Genomic DNA, 21,090 nt, shown 5'->3' on the forward strand with positions numbered 1-21,090 from the left:
AAATTAACCCGTCTTCAAATTTAAATACAATATATGCGTTTACCCTCTCTATTTGGCTAAGACGACAAAAACTGTTTTCTGAAAACCAACTCGTAATCAAACTGAGAAAACCTTATTTTTTTAGTGAAAACCACCAGCCTTTGTGACTAGGAAATCTAGACAAACATATCACAAACAAAAATAGAAAAAGGAAATCTAGAGAAATCTAGGACAAACATATATTGTTTTAAAAACCTTCTGAAATAACATTTCTTAAAAATGAAAAATTGTTCAAAGGTTCAGATTTTTCACTATTTCAGCTCCAGTACCAATTGTAAATTTCTAAATTTGGACCAAGCCAATTTTTTTGTTATGGCATCTCAGCCATTTTCATTTCTCCAACACATTCCCAGCAAAGCTGTAACACCAACCATGTACATTCATAATGTCACTGATAACTCATTTACATCCTATAAGTAAACCAACATATACAAAAGTTTCTTGTTTTCCTATTTTGATTTGGTAAAAGAAACTATAACAATGCACTTTTCTTTACCTTTCCTATTGAGAAATTCACAGCTCTAGTCCATCGAATCCATTCAGGGAAATTGGCCCAAGGCAATCACCTTCTATGCTTGCAAGAACGTCGAATTTCCTCACAAGGGTTCTACTCCATCTCATAGCAAACACCACAAATCGGACAGCCACATCGTTCTCAATCCTCGAGTGATCATCGCATAAGAAGCATGGGTTTTCACCCGATACATAGTTGTAATTTGGCATCTTCCGACGACTGAGGTAAATAGAGTTCATAGGTCCACATTTCAGAAAGACTCCATCGCTGCAAACCTTGATGACAATACCAACCAAGACTTCCCCAGTTTTAGGTAAGAAGGTACGACTGTAGAAGGTTACAGGGAATATGATGTATTTTGATGAGTCCGACAACTTTCCATTGCCTACGCTCTTCACTTTTGTCACTTTGAGAAAGTATCCACAATCTTCTGTAGCCCTCAGAAATGTGAGCTGGTTAAAAAGACGCCTGATGACAATACTTCCAGGGAGTTCTCTGCTTTCTTTTAGATCTTCCACAGGAACTACCACATATAAGTGAACTTCAAATTCACACAGCATTGAGACCCTACATTTCAAACACGAAATAAGATAACTAGAACAGAGACAACGCTATGATAAATCAACCACATCCTCCTGTTATCCCTTTTTATGCTGCTTTAAACATTTTTGTGCAAAAGTGTGGCGCACCAAACAGAATCATATCTGAAGTGAGGTAGGCACGGGAAAGAGATTATGCCACCTAGAACAAAATGAGTCACAGGCTCTCTCTGAGATAAGTAAATTTTGTCCATATTTGTAAGCTCGAACCAACAAACCATGCATGGCTATGAAAATTGGGAAAGATTAAAGAAAGACAAAATGCAGATATGCAATAGCTAATAGCACAGAAGGGAAATGCAAGACCAACAGATAGAGTCGTCTACTGCATAACCCAATGCCTTCATCATGTGATTTGAACCAACAATTACCTAAAGTAACACCCTTTTTAACTAATACTACGAGCACAACTATTATTAACACGACTCTACTAGTGACAATACGATGAGCACAACTATTATTCAAGGTGATACATCAACAAAACAACTATAAAGGAAACAAACAATTTGACATGTTAATTTGGGCATGTGGAGCAAGGAGCAGCCTTAAGACCATCCACCATTTACAACGACATTGGCATCTACCCCCGGGTAGGGAGTATGTGGAACCCAATGTAGATATACATTTAGAGGGCTGTTTGGTTTAGGTAAGAGGAGATTTAATCTCCACAGAAAATCCAGCACTAATTTGTACCATGATTGATTGGGCTTAACAGAATTTAATCTCCACGTAAAAATCAGCATTTAGTTCTATAATGTTTGGTTGTTATTTTTTGTTTTCCTCGTACCAAATACCTGCAAAAGTTATGCGGAAATCTATGTATTATTGTATGCGGAGTAGAATGTGGAATAATAATGAGGTTTAAAACAACACATAATTAAAATTCTCAAATGATGAAACTAACCCTCATAATAGTAAGAAAATTTTGTTATTTTGTTTAAATAATAAAGAATATTGGAAATTACACATTGTATACTAATTTGTAATATATCAATCACTCAACAAGAAATAATCCCAACAACTAATACTATGAGCACAACTATTATTAACACGACTCTACCAGTGATAATACGACGAATACATCAACAAAACAACTATAAAGCCAACAAGCAATTTGACATGTTTATTTTTTTTTTATTTTTTTTTTTAAACTGGTAAATATTGTATTCCTCAGCAATAAGGACATGCTGGAAACCTTCAAAAAGGAACAAACAGAGTAAAAAGAAGTACTTACAGTGATCTTAATAAGTCTACAAGTTGATCTATATCTTCTAAGCCTATCTCTCTACACCAAAAATAAAAAGATACTATACAATTCCATTTGACTTTTTGAATGGAATTGGATCTATCTTCAAGACATCTATCATTTCTTCAAAACAAGCAATTTGACATGTTAATTTGGCATGTGGAGCAAGGAGCAGCCTTAAGACCATCCACCATTGACAACGAGATTGACATCTACCACGGGTTAGGGATTGCGTGGAACCCAATGTAGAAATACATTTAGAGGGCCGTTTGGTTTGGGTTAGAGGCGATTTAATCTCCACATAAAACCCAGCACTAATTTGTGCCATGTTTGGTTGGGTTTGACAGAGTTTAAGCTCCACATAAAAACTAGCATTTAGTTATACAATGTTTGGTTGTTAATTTTTGTTTTCCTCGTAACCAATACCTGCATAAGTAACAAGAGGAATCGATGTATTATTGTATGTGGAGTAAAATGTGGAATAAGAATGAAGTTTAAAACAATATACTCTCCGGTTCAAAAAGAGTGTCCACTTACCAAATCAACAAAGAATTAACCTTATTTTTCCATATTTGCCCTTATTAAGTGTTGAGTGACCAAATTCCAATACCTACTTAATTAGGGGAATTTCGTCAAATTAGCTATTTTTTGTCTTGGAGTTAGTATTTTTCTTAAGGGGTGTGCAAATTGCTAAGTGGACACTCTTTTTGAACCGGAGGGAGTACATAATTAAAATTCTGAAATGACGAACTAACCCTCATAAAAGTAAGAGTCTTCTTTTTCTTTTTTTTTGTTTAAATAATAACGAATATTTGAAATTACACATTGTATACTGATTTGTAATATATCAATCATTCAACAAGAAATAAACCCAACAACAATAATCCCTACATTACTAATCCATGCATAACCTGTCTCTAAATCAAACAACTCCTTCAGAGATATAGAACTGCAGATTGCAGTATAGAGACATAAATAAAATCAGGAACTAATCTAACTGTTGAATAAGAATCTTGCATGATTGAGACACCATTCTTTTATTGCTTCTAGGATAAGAGCTCTTCAGTGCATCCATCTATTACCAGATTCTAGGTCTTTTGGACCTCACAGCTTAACTAGAAAAATGCTACCACTGTTTTCATGCCTCAGCTTCACCAACATATAAAGTGGCCACCAATGGTCTTTGTGACCTATACCTTCTCAGTTCTTAATTATTCAGAAAGCTAACTTGGAAAAAATTTCAAGAAAATCCAGATCTCCACTAAGAAAAAGTATACATACTTTGTACGTATTCATTTGGTTAAAAACTATCTTGCCCTCCTCAATGGTTCTATAAATAGGCCAGAAACATTAGTATGAGATTGAAAATTTTAGAAGTTGAGACATATATCTAAATCTGATATGCCTTTGCAAGCTGCAACATAAAAATCTACCTTGAGAGGGCAACTACTTCATCCACTTCAGTTTTCATAGTTACAGGAGAGGACAATTTAAAACACGAAAACAAAGCAGCTGATACGATATCCATCATCAGCATTACATCTTGGGCAGCTCAAGAAAATCTATTGCACAGCTTAGCAAATAACCATCCAAATTAAGATATTTCATCTCCTTGTTTTCATTTTCCTTTTTAGTTTTGAAGTATCTGTTCAATATACTCGTACATACAACCTATACATAAGAACTGAAAGAAAATAAAAACAGCCCCTTTTTTGGATTGGCCAACTTTGGATGATGCATGATAAATTTCTCCAGTGATGCTGAGTCGCTGAACAAGATTCAGCAAATCATTCTAACCTGATAGCATTCCCAACGCTCTATAGTTTTAAATCTTTTCCTTAACCTGCTTAGTTAAGCCACCACAAATTATGTGGATTAAATCTTATATTTCTCGCTCAATGAGACCAACATTCAACATAATTAATTTCTACTATTTTCGTGCCAGTTAAGAAAGATAACAAAAGAAACGATAGTGAATATGATGATGGGGAGAGAGAAAATAGTGGTTCAAGGAAAAGGAAAGAGTGAACACAATTTCTCCGTAGTACCCTACTACTATGGCGAGAGGCATGGAGTCTCACCATGGACAACAGAGGCAAAAACAACCAATAAAAAACACCGAAAAAAGTTCTACAAAAGGAACATGCAAGAAATTGGATGTGACTTCAAGACTTTGTTAATTAACATAAACTACAAAGTTTTTATTTCAAACCGATAAAAGAAGCTGGTTCACTTTTCTATTATCAATATTTCTACGTTATCAGGTGGAGTCCAGGTAAGCTTGTACCAGTCTGCTTGAGCACAATTTGAAGTTGTTTAGTATTCTAGTCAAGCTAGGTCATGCTAACTCGGCCTAAGTTGCTCGGACTCTTCACTTTTAGTGCCGCACCTGTGTCGACACGACGTGGGTGTGGGTGTGGATGTGGCCGGATTTGGTCAACCTATTTTGGATACTTTGACAAAAATCGACATAGAAATTCGGGGCAGATACAATGATTACTGAAATCAAAACAAAAGTGAATTTGAAAAAAATTGAATACTTAAATGTTATATATAGAAATTTTGATGTCAGTCCTTTTCCTTTTATCTCCTTCTGGATTCTCCTCTTGATCAATATTCTCTCTGTGCAATACCTTGTAAGTTTTTCAAATAATGTCTCATAATTTTAAAATATTTTTATAACTTTATTTTTAGATATTTGAATTATTTTTAACCGAATCCCCTCACTCGTATCCATAATGGGATCCGTACCCCCGAATCTTAAAATTTAGATCATGAAGAATCTTAAAATTCAGGAGGGGTAGAGGTAGGTCGAAGAAGTGATATAGACGGGATATGACGCAGTTTCGGCTCTCCGAGGACATGACCTTAGATAGGAAGTTATGGAGGACACGGATCAGGGTAGTAGGCTAGTAGGTAGTTGTGCGTGTCACGCTTCGTAGTACACTTGCAATTTCTTATCTTATGATTCTTGTTATTATCTGTTGTGTCTTTTTCCCCAATTGACATGATTTTGTGTTAGTTACGTTATTTTTCTTTTCCTCCATCGCTTTGTCATGCTTTATTTAGTATTTCTCCAGACTGTTATTTCTTTTTCCAAACTGATTTGGTTGCTTTTCTTTCTTTTCTTTGAGCCGAGGGTCTTTCGGAAACAGCATCGCTACCTCCATGGGAGGGGTAAGGTCTGTGTACACTCTACTCTCCCGCACCTCACCTCCTGGGATTACACTGGGTATGTTGTTGTTGTTGTTGAAGAATCCAACCGCTAGATCTGCACCCGTATCGGACACCCGCACCCCCATCCAAGCAACTTAGTGCTCGGCTCAACTTAACATGATTACACATTTACCCACATGATTATTCAGATCCACAAGTTACTATTGTGACAAATAGAAACAGTTTTAATATTCTTTTGGAAGGTTAGGCTGATTCGTATTATTGCTAGCGTTTGTGAACTACATTCCACTATATTGAATGTCTAATGTTACATAGAAGGTGGAAGGACAATTAAAGAAAACACATGTATTACAGTATTCGGCATTGGAACTGTATCATTTACATTTAACACTATGCCATACTTTCATAAAACCTTTGATGAATACTCATTCCATTTCTTTTTCTTTTTTCTTTTTCTCAATTTAAAAGTTGATTTTATGAAGTCATCAAGAACATTAAATGTAATATCATCTATTAGATTTCTTTTTTCTGTATTTCAATCAGTACCTTCTTTGCAGGATGTAATTTATATATTTCTAATTGTTCTCTGGTGAAATTGGAGAGACAACATCTTCTTCATTATAAACCTGCCATTTTCTTTTGTATCCTTTCCTCCCTCTAAAATACTTCGATGACGAAAGCACAGCACACAATGCAAAGTTACAACACATTAGTAACACTCCTACAGTCACAGACTACATATCAATATTAAACTTTACCCAGTGAAAAGACATCCTGAAAATTTAAACAGAAGCCCAAGGGTGTGGCCTAATGGTCAAGGAAGTGGGTGAAGCACCATGAGGTCTCAAGTTCAATTCCAAGCAGAGACAAAATACACTAGGTGATTTCTTTCCATCTATTCTAGACTTGGTAAACGAGTTACCTGGTGGTACTGTTGCTAGTGGGAGGTGGCAGGTATCTCATGGAATTAGTCGAGCTTGCCCAAACACCACGGTTATCCCAATATATATATATATATATATATATATATATATATATATATATATAGAGAGAGAGAGAGAGAGAGAGAAATTTAACTAAGGGACCACTTAGCCTTACATCCAATGATCCAAATGATTCTCCAACCCAACTTAGTTTCCATGTTTCATTTTTTTGCCAACCAATTCGACATAATTTGAGAATCTCATCAGACATGATAATCGGAATTACTTAAGAAACTACTTTAGTCAAGTAGAACACAAGTCAATAACTCGGAGATCTCTTCATTTATTCCAAATCATGGGTTGATGGAATATCGTGGAAATTGTACCAATCATCCACAGATTACTCCCTCCGGTTCAACTTGTTTGTCTTACTTTCCTTTTTAGTCTATTTCAAAGAATGTCTCTTTCCTAATTTAGCAGCTCTTTAATTTCAACATCCACGTGGCATGATTAAGACCACAAGATTAAAGGGCACTTTAGTACGTTATATATACATATATATCTTTAGTTTAAGTCCAAAAGTGTTCTTTAATTCTTAAACTCCGCGTCAAGTCAAACTAAGACAAACAAATTAAAATGGAGGGCGTATTTTTTATAGCCGAGAAATCCAGTATTTTCAGTTGGGATGCTCCATGGATAATAGGAGCACCCCTCTATCCTTCTTTACCTATATACTTGGTTCACCTACAAGATTCAAAAACTCGTGATTTGTGTCTTAACTAAGGCGGATCTACGGGTACGATCTACGAGTTCACATGAACCTAATAGCTAATATTTTACTCTGAACCCTAACTAGAGGACAATACAGGAACTCATAAACTTCAAATCCTGGATCTGCCTCGAGTGTCTACCACACATCATGTATTGTACTACATTTGCCATTAAATGAAAGCCCAAGAAGCATACATCCATAGAAAATTCTCATAACAAAAAGAGTACAACAGCTACATATTAATCCAAGTAATTCAAGACTCAACCATTTAAACCTTTCAAAAAGAAGCAAAACTCAGAATTGCAAAAACACATCATTTCAAATGGAAGAAAGAACAGAAACCCATCATCCAAAAGACACTAAAAAGCAACAGAAAACTAAAGAATTTGGTTTCATTGAAACCTAAAGATTAGTATGAAATTCTTACCAGTAAAGAAGACAACTTTGCACTAATTTTTTTTTTTTTGGAAGCTATAAGAAAACTATACTGGAAATGAAATGGAATTATAGAGATGAAGTGTGGGTTAGAGCAAATTTGCTATTTCTGGGTTGGGAATTAGGAGCAAACTCTGTAACCTCTTTCTATTTTCAGACAAGGGGCGAATGGTGGCCCAACATGAAGCAGGGTTGAAGGGTACACACTCGGGGCTTTATTTGAAAAAAGCTTCTTTTTTTTATTTTCCCACCCGGCGTCGGTACTCGTACTGGAGTCTGATTATATTCAGATTCGCGCCGTTTAGGGTCTCATTTGGGAAAAACGCTCCCTATCAAGTATTTTTTTATATTCAAGACTCGAATCCGAGATCTTTAGTTGAGGAAGGATCAGCCCGCCGACTGCACCATATCTTTTTGGTGGTTATTTCAAAAAAGTTGAGTATTATAAAATTTAAAAAAGAATTCAAAAGGTTATAGCAAATGGAAAAGTGAACAATTTATGTATGTGTTTAAATTTGGAGATTATTATCACTTCTAAAATTGTGAACAAATACCATAGGTTGTGAAATTGCATAACTTAATACGTCTACCTAGCTTTATTGCTAATATTTACATAAGTTATGGAAGAATTTATGTACAGGGTGAATTAAAATATCGTCTGTTGGTTTACGTGAATGTCATAGATTTTGTTTAGAATCTATATATGTACTGAAAAATCTATTGAATAGTAATAAATATTTAACCGCGAATAACCTTATTACTATTATTGTATATATTAACTTGAAATCGTTGTAGGGAGAACTAAACTTCATATCATAAATTCATCCTTGTGTATTATTGCCAGATAGAGTATGAAATAAGAATATATCATTAAAAATACATGACTAAGCATTAATGACAAAAATCATTTGAAACGATCAAGTAAAGGAGGTTCACATCCTAAACCAATAGCATTCCATTTTTTTTTCTTTTTCATTTTCCTTGCAATTTAGAATGCATAAGGGGATAACCGGTACCGGTGCAGTGAAGTATTCTAGTTGAGATTCCCGAACTTTTATGATTGTCTCGTCGTATCTAAACGATATGGTATTCAATGTATAAGTAGATGTATATAAGTAAATTTGTATTTAAAAGACACATAAGTAATTCACTAGGTGATGTTAAGTAAAAGACATGTAGGTATATATCCAGAAATGTTGTCCACTAAATGATGTATAAAGACTAAAATACTTATGTTCAATGTCAACATGGCCCTTAAACTTTTCTGCAAATGGCATTAAACACATGTTGAAACCAATGTTTTTAACATATAGAAAAGTGAGGTATTCCAGTTGAGATTCCCGAACTCTGATGATTGCCTCGTCGTATCTAAACGATATGGTATTCAATGCATAAGTAGATGTATATAAGTAAATCCGTATTTAAAAGACACGTAAGTAATTCACCATGTGATGTTAAGTAAAAGACACGTAAGTATATATCCAGAAATGTTGTCCACTAAATGATGTATAAAGTACTTATGTTCAATGAGCCCGTTTGGCTTAGCTTATAAGTTCTTGAAAACAAATTTTATAAGTTGTTTTCGTTTTTTGAGTGTTTTAAATACCATTTTGTGCTTAAAATAAGCCCAAAAAAATAAGTTAGTAATCCAACTTATTTCAAATTATCGCTTTTTAGGCAATTTAGCAGATTACCCTTCAGGAGTGGTCTTTAATTTTTGCCCCTCAAAATGGAGGTCTTTAAATTTTACCGTTCGGGGCTGCCTTCATGCGGGTTACATGGCGCGGCATAATTTTTATGCAAATTGTGACTTAAGGCCTAAATAGGCAGAATTTGCATGGCATTGCAAATTCGCCTTGCGATTTTTTTTTTTTTTTTTTTTCTTAAAATGATTCGAACCCACAACCTAAGGGTGTTAAAGCGCAAAACTTAAAGACCACCAATTGAAGGGCAAATATTAAAGACTACCCCAAATGGCAATCCGCGCAAAAAAGCCTTTAAGCTTTGCTAAACGGCCCAATGTCACCATGGCCCTTAAACTTCTGCAAATGGCATTAAACACATGTCGAAACCAATGTTTCTAATATATAGAAAAACAGAATAATCCAATTTCTACTCAAATAGTAGCAGTACTTTTTAGGTTAAATTACATCAAATGCCCCTGTAATGTTAACTTACTACACATACATTTTCTTATTTTTAAAAGCCACATTGTCGAGGTCTATCGGGAGCGGCCTCTTTACCTCCGCAACGGATAAGATCTGCGTACAAACTACTCTCTCCGAACTCCTTTATGTAATTGTTGTGTTAATGGCAAACACTTATATTTTTGTACTAAAAAAAGTCTATACAAATAGTTGATGGAAACTTAAAGTGTTAATTTTGACAAAATTTAAAGGGCGAAAATGTGAGTGGATACACTTAAGGTGTGAACCCCCATTTTCAGGCTACAAAGAACAAATACACAATAGCCTATTATCATACATAATGGACCATTTTTGTCATTTTCAAGATAATTTCATTGTAAAAATCGTGGATCATTTTCATAAGGCCAACAGAAACTTGGTCTTTTTACGATACGAGTATGCTACTACAATTTTCTTTCCAACCTAAGAATTTGTTTGGTATGCGGATTAAATAATCTCGGAATTATAATCTTAGGACTTAAGATAAAATAATTTCAAGGTTAATGAGATACGATGAAATATCCCAGCATCAAGTTTGAGATTAATTTTATACTCTATTTGGTACCTTCTACCAAACAAAATATAAAATTAAACCCAAACTTAGTGATGGGATATAATTTTCTGCGACGGAACAAAATATCTCTCATCTTCTCCTCATTTTTGTTTCCAAAGAAATGTTGTTACGTTGTTTTGAAGGGTAATCCCTCGAATCCGGTACCAACGGGTATCACCCCCCCAACCCCACCCCACCAAAACAATGTTCTCTTTCCCTCCTGATCCGCGTACCAAACGACCCCTTAATGGTAAACTTTTTTGTTTATCTCTATGGATTTTAGAATTTCATTTGAGTTGGAAAAAAAGTACCCCAAAAAAAAGGGAAAAAACACAATAAAGTATAAAAATCCTGTTTATCACAATCAGTCACAGAGATGATATTATTTTGAAGGAGAGAACAAACCCCCACCCTAAACCCTCACATTCTCCTCCTATATTCACTCTATTCAATCTTTTATACATATTGGTTCATCTCTATGTCTATATATGCATAAAATTTGAGCATGGCACTTGTTCCTAGCCACCAACTCTACCCAAGAACCACAAGGCTATCATTCCTCAGGTACACTTCATCCACTCCCTTCAAGAAACCAAATTTATCATTCCTCAGGTACAGTTCAATTAGTCCCTTCAAGAAACCAAATTTACATAATCAAGATTGTATTTTTAAGAAAACCCCACCAAAAAGATCAAATTTTGTGGTGAAAAACAATACCAAAAGATGGAATTTGGCTACAATATCACCCAATTCAAATTCCAAAGCAAGTGCAAGTGCAAGTAGTGTATTTGGTAGTTCTTGGTTAGGTAAATGGAATGAAACCCATAATGAATTTAAGCTTGAAAAGCCTCAAGTTGTGTTGAGTTATAGGAATAATGGTGATACATCTAGTTCTGATAGTGAAGATAATATTAGTGGTAGTACAATGGATAGAATTATTGAGAAATTAAAGAAATTTGGGTATGCTGATGAGGCAACAGATAAGGATGAGATAGTAAAGAGAGATGTTGAGAAAGGGTCTATTGAGGATATATTTTTTGTTGAAGAAGGAATATTGCCAAATGTAAGAGGTGGTTTTTCTCAAGAATCACCATTTGGGGATGAAAATGTAATTTACAAAGATGGTGTAGTTAAATTTCCATGGGAAAAGAAAGAAGAGAAGGAGAGTTATTCAATGAGTAGTAAGAGTAGAACTCATTTGGCTGAGCTGACACTACCGGCTTCCGAGCTTAGAAGGTTGACGAATTTGGCGCTTAGGATAAAGAACAAGATGAGAATTACGGGTGCTGGTGTTACGCAACAAGTTGTGGAAACCATTCGTGAGAAGTGGAACACGTCCGAGGTTGTCAGGCTGAAAGTTGAAGGTGCTCCTGCATTAAATATGAAGAGAATGCATGAGATTTTAGAGGTAAAGCCACATAGCTTTTTATATCTGCTTGTTAGTGTTATTTCTTTCAATCTGTGATGTTTTCTAGCCTGTTCTGTTGGAGCATTTAGCTCATATTTTCCTGTCCTATATGAAGTGTAATTGTGTAAACCATGTGTGTAAGCGGAGTGCATAGTTCCACCCTCTTTTCCTGGTAACTGGAGTAGAAAAATAATAATTCTTGGCTGCATCACAATTGAGCAATTCGGTGAGGATACATTTTTTTTCCAGTTACGGCTGTCAAAATGGTTTAAAAAGCAATTAACCATCCATTCCGACCCATTAGACATGGGTTGGATAATTGACTTTCGATTATCCTCTAAAAAATGGATATCTAGATGGATAATATGGATATCTATATTTTCAATAGCCATTTGTCTGCTTGTTATTTTTCATGAGTTGGAGTATAAGCGTATTTTGGCTTTTAGCTTGTCTTCTCACCTGACTATTCCTTAAACCATGGATAATATGGATATCCATATTATCCGTCGGGTAACCCACTTCTTATCCCTGTTAAATATGGGCGGGTTGGATATTTTATCCGTTTTTGTTTAACCCATTTTCCACCCGCCCATATCCAACCCCACTCACCCGTCTGCCAATCCTAGTTCCAGTAAACGGGAAAAGGAAGTATTTCAAGTGCATTTTTAGTTTTTGCTATACAGTTCAAACGCGTATAGTTAGGCTATACCATACTACGCATACTAAATAACAGTGTTGAGTTATCTGAATTATCTTGTACCACTTTGCTTAATCATTGTCTTTTATCTTGTATTGATTTTCCTCAGAGCAACATGTGTTTGCATTCTTGTAAAGCCTATATGGATGACTATCTCTTAAATTTTGCTGCATCTTTGAGATAAAAAAGCTTGAGTGTGTACTGGTAATATTAGTTGTCTCTTGATAAGCAAAAAGCTTTAGTATTTGAAGCATATGGTTTCATATAATTCACAAAGAATATTGTCTTGTGTTAGCTTTTAGCCTTTGCTGATTCATTTTTTCCCGCTATATTTAGAGGAAAACTGGTGGACTGGTGATTTGGAGATCTGGCACTTCTGTGGCCCTTTACAGAGGCATCAGCTATGAGACTCCATCTGATCGAATGAAGAAGAGGATAATGAGAAGAGATGAGATTCGTCATAAGAACACTTCAATAGTTGATGACGAAAGTAATCGAAATCCTTCAGAAAGCAGTCCTTGCAATGATGTGGATTCACTTCGAGCAGACTCTGCAAATACTTCTGAAGAGAACAAAAGTATCGTTAGACAACCAGAAGTAGAATATGAGGACGAAGTAGAAAAACTGTTAGATGGCTTGGGGCCTAGGTATACAGATTGGCCAGGACCTGGTCCACTTCCCGTAGATGCGGATTTACTTCCCGGTATAGTCCCTGGATATCAACCTCCTTTCAGAATTCTTCCATATGGGGTGAGATCTACTCTTGGGTCTAGAGAAGCAACTGCTTTAAGAAGGCTTGCCAGAGTTCTACCTCCACATTTTGCTTTAGGTAGGCATTCATCGCTGGACTTATCCAAGTCATTTGGCTGTCTCAAAATATACTCTAAATATTATGTAGTTCAAGTATTCAGGTAGAAGCAGGCAGCATCAAGGTTTGGCATCAGCCATGATTAAGCTGTGGCAAAGAAGTTTAATTGCAAAGATTGCTATAAAACGCGGCGTTCAGCTTACTACAAGTGAGAGAATGGCTGAAGATATTAAGGTAATAAATGAGTGTTTTGGTGTAATTCTGAGCATTGTCAACTCAAAATTGGTGTCGATGCCATGCCTTCTAGTTGGTATTCTACTGCCGTTTACCAGTTATTTACTTTCAAGTTGCAGTTTGTTTGGTCCAATAGGTCTTACGGACAGTTGATTTTATTCCAAGAGAAAAGGCAAAGGATTATAAATAAATAAAAAGCTAACTATAATACACATAGAATAAACGAATTATGCAATTTACCAAAATCTCAATGTCTCAAGAGTACATATTGCAAGATATTGTCTCATAAGAGCATATTGCTACAGTATTGTGTGTTTGTCCAACCAAAAATGAGTTTGTTACAAGCAAACTGGAAGATTATATGAAGATTATTTCTTTAAATCCCACTGGAGTGTACCAAAAGCAAATATTTTAAATGACATTTCTGCTTTCTGGTAGACTTGTATAAAGACTAGGATTTAGTTCTCTGTCACTTATGTACTGGACCATGGTTGCGGGAAGACAAAAGAAACACAGGGTTGACTGGAAATGAATATTACACATGAAAAGGTATTCACCATTTTCATTTCTAAACATCGAAACCATTCTCACTGTTATCAAAATGTTCTATCCATACCGAGTTTGACGCTTTCCCGGGATCTAATTAAGAGTCAGATATTTCTGTCACAGGCCTATAGTTTTTTGTATTAACTGAATGTCGATAGCATAGTAATGTAGCTTAACGATACCTATGTATTATTTGGTTTTGGTTCAGAAATTAACAGGGGGTATGCTACTCTCTAGAAACAAGGACTTCTTGGTATTTTACAGAGGGAAAGATTTTTTGTCACCAGAGGTTTCAGAAGCCTTGTTGGAGAAAGAGAGATTGGCAAAGTCCTTGCAAGATGAAGAAGAAAAATCTAGGCTACGAGCATCAGATGCACTCACAGCAGGTGTTGCAACAATTAATTCTTCAAGGACAGCTGGCACACTAGGAGAAACATTGGATGCTGATGCTAGATGGGGGAAAAGGCTGGATGATAAGGACAAAGAAAATGTGATGCGAGAAGCAGAAATATTAAGGCATGGTAACCTGGTCAGGAAGCTCGAAAAGAAGCTTGCATTTGTAAGTTCTGCAAAAGTCAGGTTACTTTTATTATGTGTTCTGGTTTTCTGTTTTCTAGCAGCATTCTCATGATTTTAGGTCTTTCAATTTTCTAGTTGTATTATTGTGAGAATAGCTCATTTCTAATATGAATACTGTCAGTAGGGGTGGCATAATTAGCCCATGAAAAATGAACCACACCCCCCAAATTTATTTGACCTGCCAAATTCAGCCTATCTAAAAGTTGGGGTCATAAATAACCCAAATTGACCCATGAGAAACCTTGTCAAAATATTTTCATAAAGACAATTTTTTTGTTTGATATGTAGCCATAATAAAGATTTTTTTTTTTAATTAGCTACTTAAAATTTTATAAAAAGAAGAGACAAAGAAATTAAAACTTGGGCGGGTTTGGTTATGACCCGTTTTTTAGACCATCCAGCCCAAGTGCATTTATCAAATCAACCCCTTTTGACCTGCCCAAATTCAGCCCAACCCGCCCATTTGACACCCTGTGTCAGTAAGGTCATCAGTCTGTAATATCTTGGAGATTCAAGAGTCCAGTGCGAGATATTAAAGCAAAACGTACTTTTTCAGGCTGAAAGAAAGTTAATGAAAGCTGAGCGTGTCTTGTCAAAGGTGGAGGAAACTTTAAATCCTTTGGATAGGCGTGCAGAGCCTGACAGCTTAACAGATGAGGAGAGATTTATGTTTCGGAAGCTTGGGCTAAGGATGAAAGCTTTCTTGCTATTGGGTAACATTCTCTCTCAGACTCAATTTTTTGTGCTTAACAACCAGAAAATGACATGAAAAGCTCTTTTTCAGGTAGACGTGGAATATTTGATGGTACAGTGGAGAATATGCACTTGCATTGGAAGTACCGTGAACTGGTCAAAATCATGGTGAAGGCCAAGAATTTTGAGCAAGTATCAAAGATTGCATTAGCCCTTGAAGCAGAGAGTGGAGGCGTCTTGGTTTCAGTGGACAAAGTGTCCAAAGGATATGCTATAATTGTGTTCCGTGGTAAAGACTACAGTCGGCCACCTACTCTGAGGCCCAAAAATCTTTTAACCAAAAGAAAGGCACTGGCACGTTCAATAGAGCTTCAGAGACGTGAGGTACCTTCTTAGATCTATAACCTATTTGGCCAAGCTTTCATTTTCTGCTTATTTTGAAATGTACTTTTGGAGAGTAGTAGTTCGTGTTTGGCTAATAAATTTAAGAAGCACTTTTGCCAAATTTGTGCTTGACCAAGGTCCCAAAGTGCTTATGGGGAAAAACGACTTTTTTTAGCTTTTGAAAAACAGCTTATGCTATGACTCAAAAGCACTTATTTTTTCCCTAAAAGTTTGGCCAAACACCTCAACTTTCTAAAATAAGCACTTTCTGGAAAAAATAAGCATTTCTGGCTTCCTAGAAGCTTGGCCAAACAGGCTACTAATTCCGTAGTATTTGAAAATGTTGTCTCTTTTATGTGCAAAGGACACGTCTTTTTCAATAATCAGCCCGTTTGGTTTATGTTGCTTGAATCTGCTTCTGTAAGAGTTGCTATGTACATATGCAATAAGTTTTAATCTTTTGAAGTGATTTGTGCTGATGACAAGGCTTTGCTGCTATTTCTTAAACAGGCTCTTCTGAAACATATTTCAGCAGTTCAAACTAGAGTTCAGCAGCTTACAGCTGAAATTGTATGATCTCTTTGTTACTCTATATCTCATTTCTAGTTTTTATTTTTTATTTTTTTACTAACCTAAATAGATCCTTATGTTAGTTGGTCACTTCTTGTCTCATTTGGATTTGAGTTGAACCTTTTCTCCCATATTTTTATGTTGCTAGGAACAACTGGCTAGTGTGAAAGACTCTATAGATGATGAACTATATGATAAGCTAAATTCTGCTTATCCTTCTGAAGACGAGGATAGTGAGGTTAGTATCTCCATCTGGCATTTTAGGTTTTGCTTGATTAATCAGTTTTTTTTTTTTTTAGATTGCTCGTGGAATATCATTTCTGTTCCAAATTTATGTGGTGCAACCAAGCTGGCCCTGACACCACCATCATTTTTTTAAAAAGAGCATGTCCGGTATCAGGAAAACTTGTACAAAGGATACCTTTGTCTACAAATACAAGTAGATTTTCTTGTCCATTGACGATTTTAACTGCATAGCAGCACAACGCAAAAACGCCATAAAAATCTCCTTGCTACCCTTGTTTTATTGCATCAGCCTATGATTTGGTAAGGTAAAGAATAAGTTAAAAGGGTGTCATATTCCGGAGAATCCAACTTCCTGCTTCACAATGTGCACAAAAAAGATGCACCCTTTTCTTGATTTGAACTCTTCATTATTTTCGTCAAATCACCTAACTCGGTTCATTAACAGGAGGAAGGAGATGAGGCATACATAGATGTATACGACAGTGATAACGATGTTGTCAATCGTAGTGACGGTTCAGACGATACTCCACATTCAGAAAGAGAGTTCCAGTATGTTCATCAAAATGAATCAGAATGACTGTTTGTTTGAGTAAATACTGTTTCTTGACACTATGCAAAACATGTGGTAGTTTGTACAACTGACAGAGAAGAAGCTACGATGCAGCCCCAGGCTACGGAAGCAGCATAACATAATTAATTAAAACTCTAAACTTAGAGAATTTGATCATTGGGCAGGTTGTTGATACTTTATATGATTGATAACTTTTACCTCCAACAGGAAATAGGCGGGGGGCGGAACGGCGGCTTCATTTTGTATCTCTGTACATATTTGTTAAGCAAATACAACATTGTATACACTTTCCCATTCTCATTTTTGATAATAGGTAATTATGCTAGTATTAGTATCATTATACCTCCCCAGACCCCACTTGTGGGATTACACTGAGTATGTTGTTATTATTATTATACCGCTTGCAAATCTATTAACTTTGAGACAATAATTCTTAATTTCTGAAAAGATCAACAGCTCTTGAGGGGTTTTAATTCACCTGAAAAACTCTGGCACAATGTTATGCTTGTATCTGAGCTTGCTAAGCATGATTTATTTCCTAAATCACTGAAGTATCTGAAACATGAGCGTCTAATGCAGATTCTTGAACTTTATGGGTTCGGATTTGGAACCTACCACGTCTGATCTAATTTTTTAGGTTTGAAATTTACTATTTGCACGTATTTAACAGACTTTTAAATATATACGCATTGAACCCGTAGCTTAATTCACTAGATGTGATGAATATGGTTACCAATTCGATCAGCTCACCCAAAATTTTGAGTTAAATTTGGTTACATTACTTATTCAAAACAACCCATAACTATAAGAGAGTTACCCCAATAATTAGAAAAACAAATGATGAAGATAGAGTTTGTGTAGGATAATTGTTTTACTTTGAAGAACAAATCATCTTTGAGGAACTCAATAGTATAATTAGAGATTTTAAAAAATGAAACCTGTTTATTATGACCCAAACAAAAATTTTGGACGGGTCGGGTTAACCCATTCATCAATGGATCAACTCAATTTGACACTTTTATCAGTTTTATTTATCAGTGGTTTAATATTTTTGAAAACATTTCTTCTCTTGCAAGTTACATTAATTGATTTACACTATAAAAGTAGCTACGTAAAAAGAAAAAAGAAAAAAAAGTGCGAGTTATCTTAGTGGGGAATTTATCAACCTTGTAAGGTTAGTTTTTCTTTTTTTAATTTACCCTTATTTATGTATGGGTTTTTTTCTTTTTTACTTTAATTATTTTATTTCTGTATTTATGTTCGTACAATTAATTGTGTGGTTGATTTATTTCTGTCTGAATTTTTTTTTTGGATCCTTCATATGAAGAAATTGTAGAGTGAAGCAATGTGTAAAATTATTGAAGAAGTAGCAGGTAAATTAAAACTCCCATTTTTTTTTTTTAATAAAAACTTTCTTGTGCTTACTGATATTTTGATATGTGTTTTGCTTCTTCTTCTTCTTCTTCTTCTTCTTCTTCTTCTTCTTCTTTTTTTGTTTTTTTGTTTTTTGTTTTGGTGTGTGTATCAGTTGCTGGCGTGTTGTTTATTGGCATTGCTGCTTTCATAAACAATCTTGAGTGAGTTTTTAACTTTTGCTAATATAATTACTTCCAATTTATACGTAGTGTGCTTGGTTTATTCATTTTTTGTTGATAAGGAAACCAATCTTAGAACAATTTAATTAACTCACTTCGATTTTTCAATTCATCCGTTTCGAAGTTTTTTAAAAAAAAAAAAATTAATTTGAACCCCTTTTGGATCTCTAAATAATTATTTCAAAATCATAAATTTTGCTCAACTTTTAACAAATATCCTATTAAACTTTTGGTCGATCCAAAAAATCATACAATTTTCAAACAATATATTTTAGTAATTAAGAATTGGAAAAAAACTTTTCATAAATAAGAAGGATTTGATAGATAGTTTATCTTTGTATCCAAAAAAAAAAAAAAAAAAAACTTGAAAAGTTGATAACTATAAACCAAATCGACCAATATATACTGAATTTTAAATATACGAACTAAAAAAGAAGCTAAACTATCCGATTCTGTTGGTTTGGGTTAGAAATAATAGTGCAAACTCATCAACCCAGACTCCGGGAGGTGTAGTGAGATGGATAGAAGCTCTTCAGTAAGCCTAACGCGGTGCAAATTGGAATTAAGCGAAACAGTGAACATTGTATACTATATGATATATCCAAAAACATACAAACCCCATGAGTATATATGTGTGCTATATCTCACTAATTAATATAATTCCTAGTAGCAGTGACTATAATGGTGTAAACTTTATTTTGTTCTGATTACAGTATGAGAAAGGCTTATGATAAAACCATGGGAAGGGCTCATAGAGAGTTTGCCATGTAAGTTGCATTTTCTCCTATTGCTATGATGAGGTCGTTTAATTTGAAGTTTGGAAACAATATAATATCAATTCTGTCAATTTAATTAGGACTTATACATAACTACATGTGTGCAGGTGGATCAATGGCGTGGGGCCTGAGGACAAGACTAGAGGAGACTGAGGATTAGGACTAATAATTACTTCATTTATTCAAAATTTAACGTGTCGTCTTTTGAAATAACTCTTTATGAAAAAATGTATATCTTATATTTTTGGGATATATCTGAAAACATGTGACCATCACTTGAATTTCTTCATCTTTTGGCTCATTATCCATTCCTTCTCCTCTAAAGTGTGTATATCTTTTATCATGATTATTAAAAAAGTAGTGGAAAGATTCAAGAATTCTTCGAAACTTCTATTTGAACATTTATATTAGAAATATTCTGAATGGTTCGTTGTAATTTGAAGTAATACGTCACTTTATAGATATTCATGTTGATTGTCTAGAGTGCCAAATGGATTGTACTTTTAGAGAGAACATGTGCTATTTTTTAAAGTTACTAACATCATAAAGAAACATGGGCAATTCTCAGGAATGCACTTATTTGGGGTGGTCTATAATTTTTTTCCCCTCGCTAGAACTCTTTGATTTCGGGTTTTTAATCAGCCTTAAACTTCAAATCTCATGTTATTAAAAAAAATTGTAAAAAAAAAAAATTACAAGGGCACTCGCACCAAAAAAATAACAAGAGTTTGGATTCGCAACTTCGCGCCGAGTTCGAGGCGCAGCTCAAGTAAAAATTTTGCTCTTCGATTCAAATTTTATGCGAGTTTGAGTCAGTCTAATTTCTCACAAAATGCGATTGTTTTGCACATATATGATCCTATTAGGTAAATACTCGAGTGGCATGTTGAAACACCATAAATTTTTTGTCTTTATTTTTATTTTTTTGAGGTTATACGCATGCAAAGATTCTCCAAGAACCAATAATTTGTCTAACCATCCGGAGTTCACTTTATCCTTCGAACCTCAAACCTCATGTTATTAGGCGAAACGGACAAAAATTAAAAGACATCACCAATTATCGACGGTTTTGAGTGACAAAAATTAAAGTTACCTAATAACCAGTGCATTTGAAGGGCACTCCGCACCAAAAAAAAAAAAAAAAAAGGAATATACATAGACCCTTCACACTTTATGGATAAGATACATATTATAGACAACTAACGTGCATTGGTGGAATAATAAAAGAGAGTCCACTTTGGTAGACAATTTTCAAAACAACTAGTTAACTACTATTGACTTGTAGCATACTTAACAATTTAATATTAATAACATAAAATAATTCCACTATCCTACTTTTATCATTAGTTATTATTTGAGCAAGATATAGTTTTTAACTTTAAATTTTGAGTTATATAACTTTACATTGATATAGGTAAAATGGTCTATTACAATTTACACATGCTTTCCTCAATCTAAACCCCTACTCCATAAAACATACTACTACGTTTTTGCTGTCAAATATTCTAAGTTTTTAACTATAAAATTATGTTCTAACCT

At 34.8% G+C, this 21,090-nt stretch overlaps 2 protein-coding genes across 3 annotated transcripts; one reads left to right on the top strand and one right to left on the bottom strand.

The window, feature by feature from the left end:
- Nucleotides 1–393: 393 nt before the first annotated feature.
- On the bottom strand, nt 394–7,906 carry LOC132066003 (DNA-directed RNA polymerase V subunit 7-like). 2 transcript variants are annotated; one of them, XM_059459460.1, is made up of 3 exons: nt 7,698–7,906; nt 2,387–2,824; nt 394–1,120 (listed from the first exon to the last, which is right to left on the bottom strand). In XM_059459460.1, exon 3 carries the CDS (start codon nt 1,111–1,113, stop codon nt 553–555), a length of 561 nt encoding a protein of 186 aa, XP_059315443.1. In that variant the 5' UTR covers nt 1,114–1,120; nt 2,387–2,824; nt 7,698–7,906; the 3' UTR covers nt 394–552. The 2 variants fall into 2 exon arrangements, with proteins under 2 accessions (XP_059315443.1, XP_059315408.1); XM_059459425.1 differs by lacking the exon at nt 2,387–2,824.
- A 2,790-nt stretch (nt 7,907–10,696) lies between these two features.
- Nucleotides 10,697–17,627, top strand: LOC132066116 (CRM-domain containing factor CFM3A, chloroplastic/mitochondrial-like). Its single transcript, XM_059459514.1, has 9 exons — nt 10,697–11,852; nt 12,886–13,378; nt 13,461–13,591; nt 14,346–14,696; nt 15,273–15,429; nt 15,501–15,793; nt 16,304–16,363; nt 16,512–16,601; nt 17,055–17,627. Exons 1-9 carry the CDS (start codon nt 10,950–10,952, stop codon nt 17,184–17,186), a joined length of 2,610 nt encoding a protein of 869 aa, XP_059315497.1. The 5' UTR covers nt 10,697–10,949; the 3' UTR covers nt 17,187–17,627.
- The last annotated feature ends 3,463 nt before the right edge of the window (nt 17,628–21,090 follow it).

Source organism: Lycium ferocissimum, chromosome 1, assembly GCF_029784015.1.
Source record: "Lycium ferocissimum isolate CSIRO_LF1 chromosome 1, AGI_CSIRO_Lferr_CH_V1, whole genome shotgun sequence".
NCBI lineage: Eukaryota > Viridiplantae > Streptophyta > Magnoliopsida > Solanales > Solanaceae > Lycium > Lycium ferocissimum.

Coding starts and splice junctions, on each gene's coding strand:
- LOC132066003 (XM_059459425.1), bottom strand. CDS start 1,113: ATGCTGTGTGAATTTGAAGTTCACTTATATGTGGTAGTTCCTGTGGAA.
- LOC132066116 (XM_059459514.1), top strand. CDS start 10,950: ATGGCACTTGTTCCTAGCCACCAACTCTACCCAAGAACCACAAGGCTA. Junction 15,430..15,500: donor GAAAGCTTTCTTGCTATTGG/GTAACATTCTCT, acceptor GCTCTTTTTCAG/GTAGACGTGGAATATTTGAT. Junction 16,364..16,511: donor AGCAGCTTACAGCTGAAATT/GTATGATCTCTT, acceptor TTATGTTGCTAG/GAACAACTGGCTAGTGTGAA.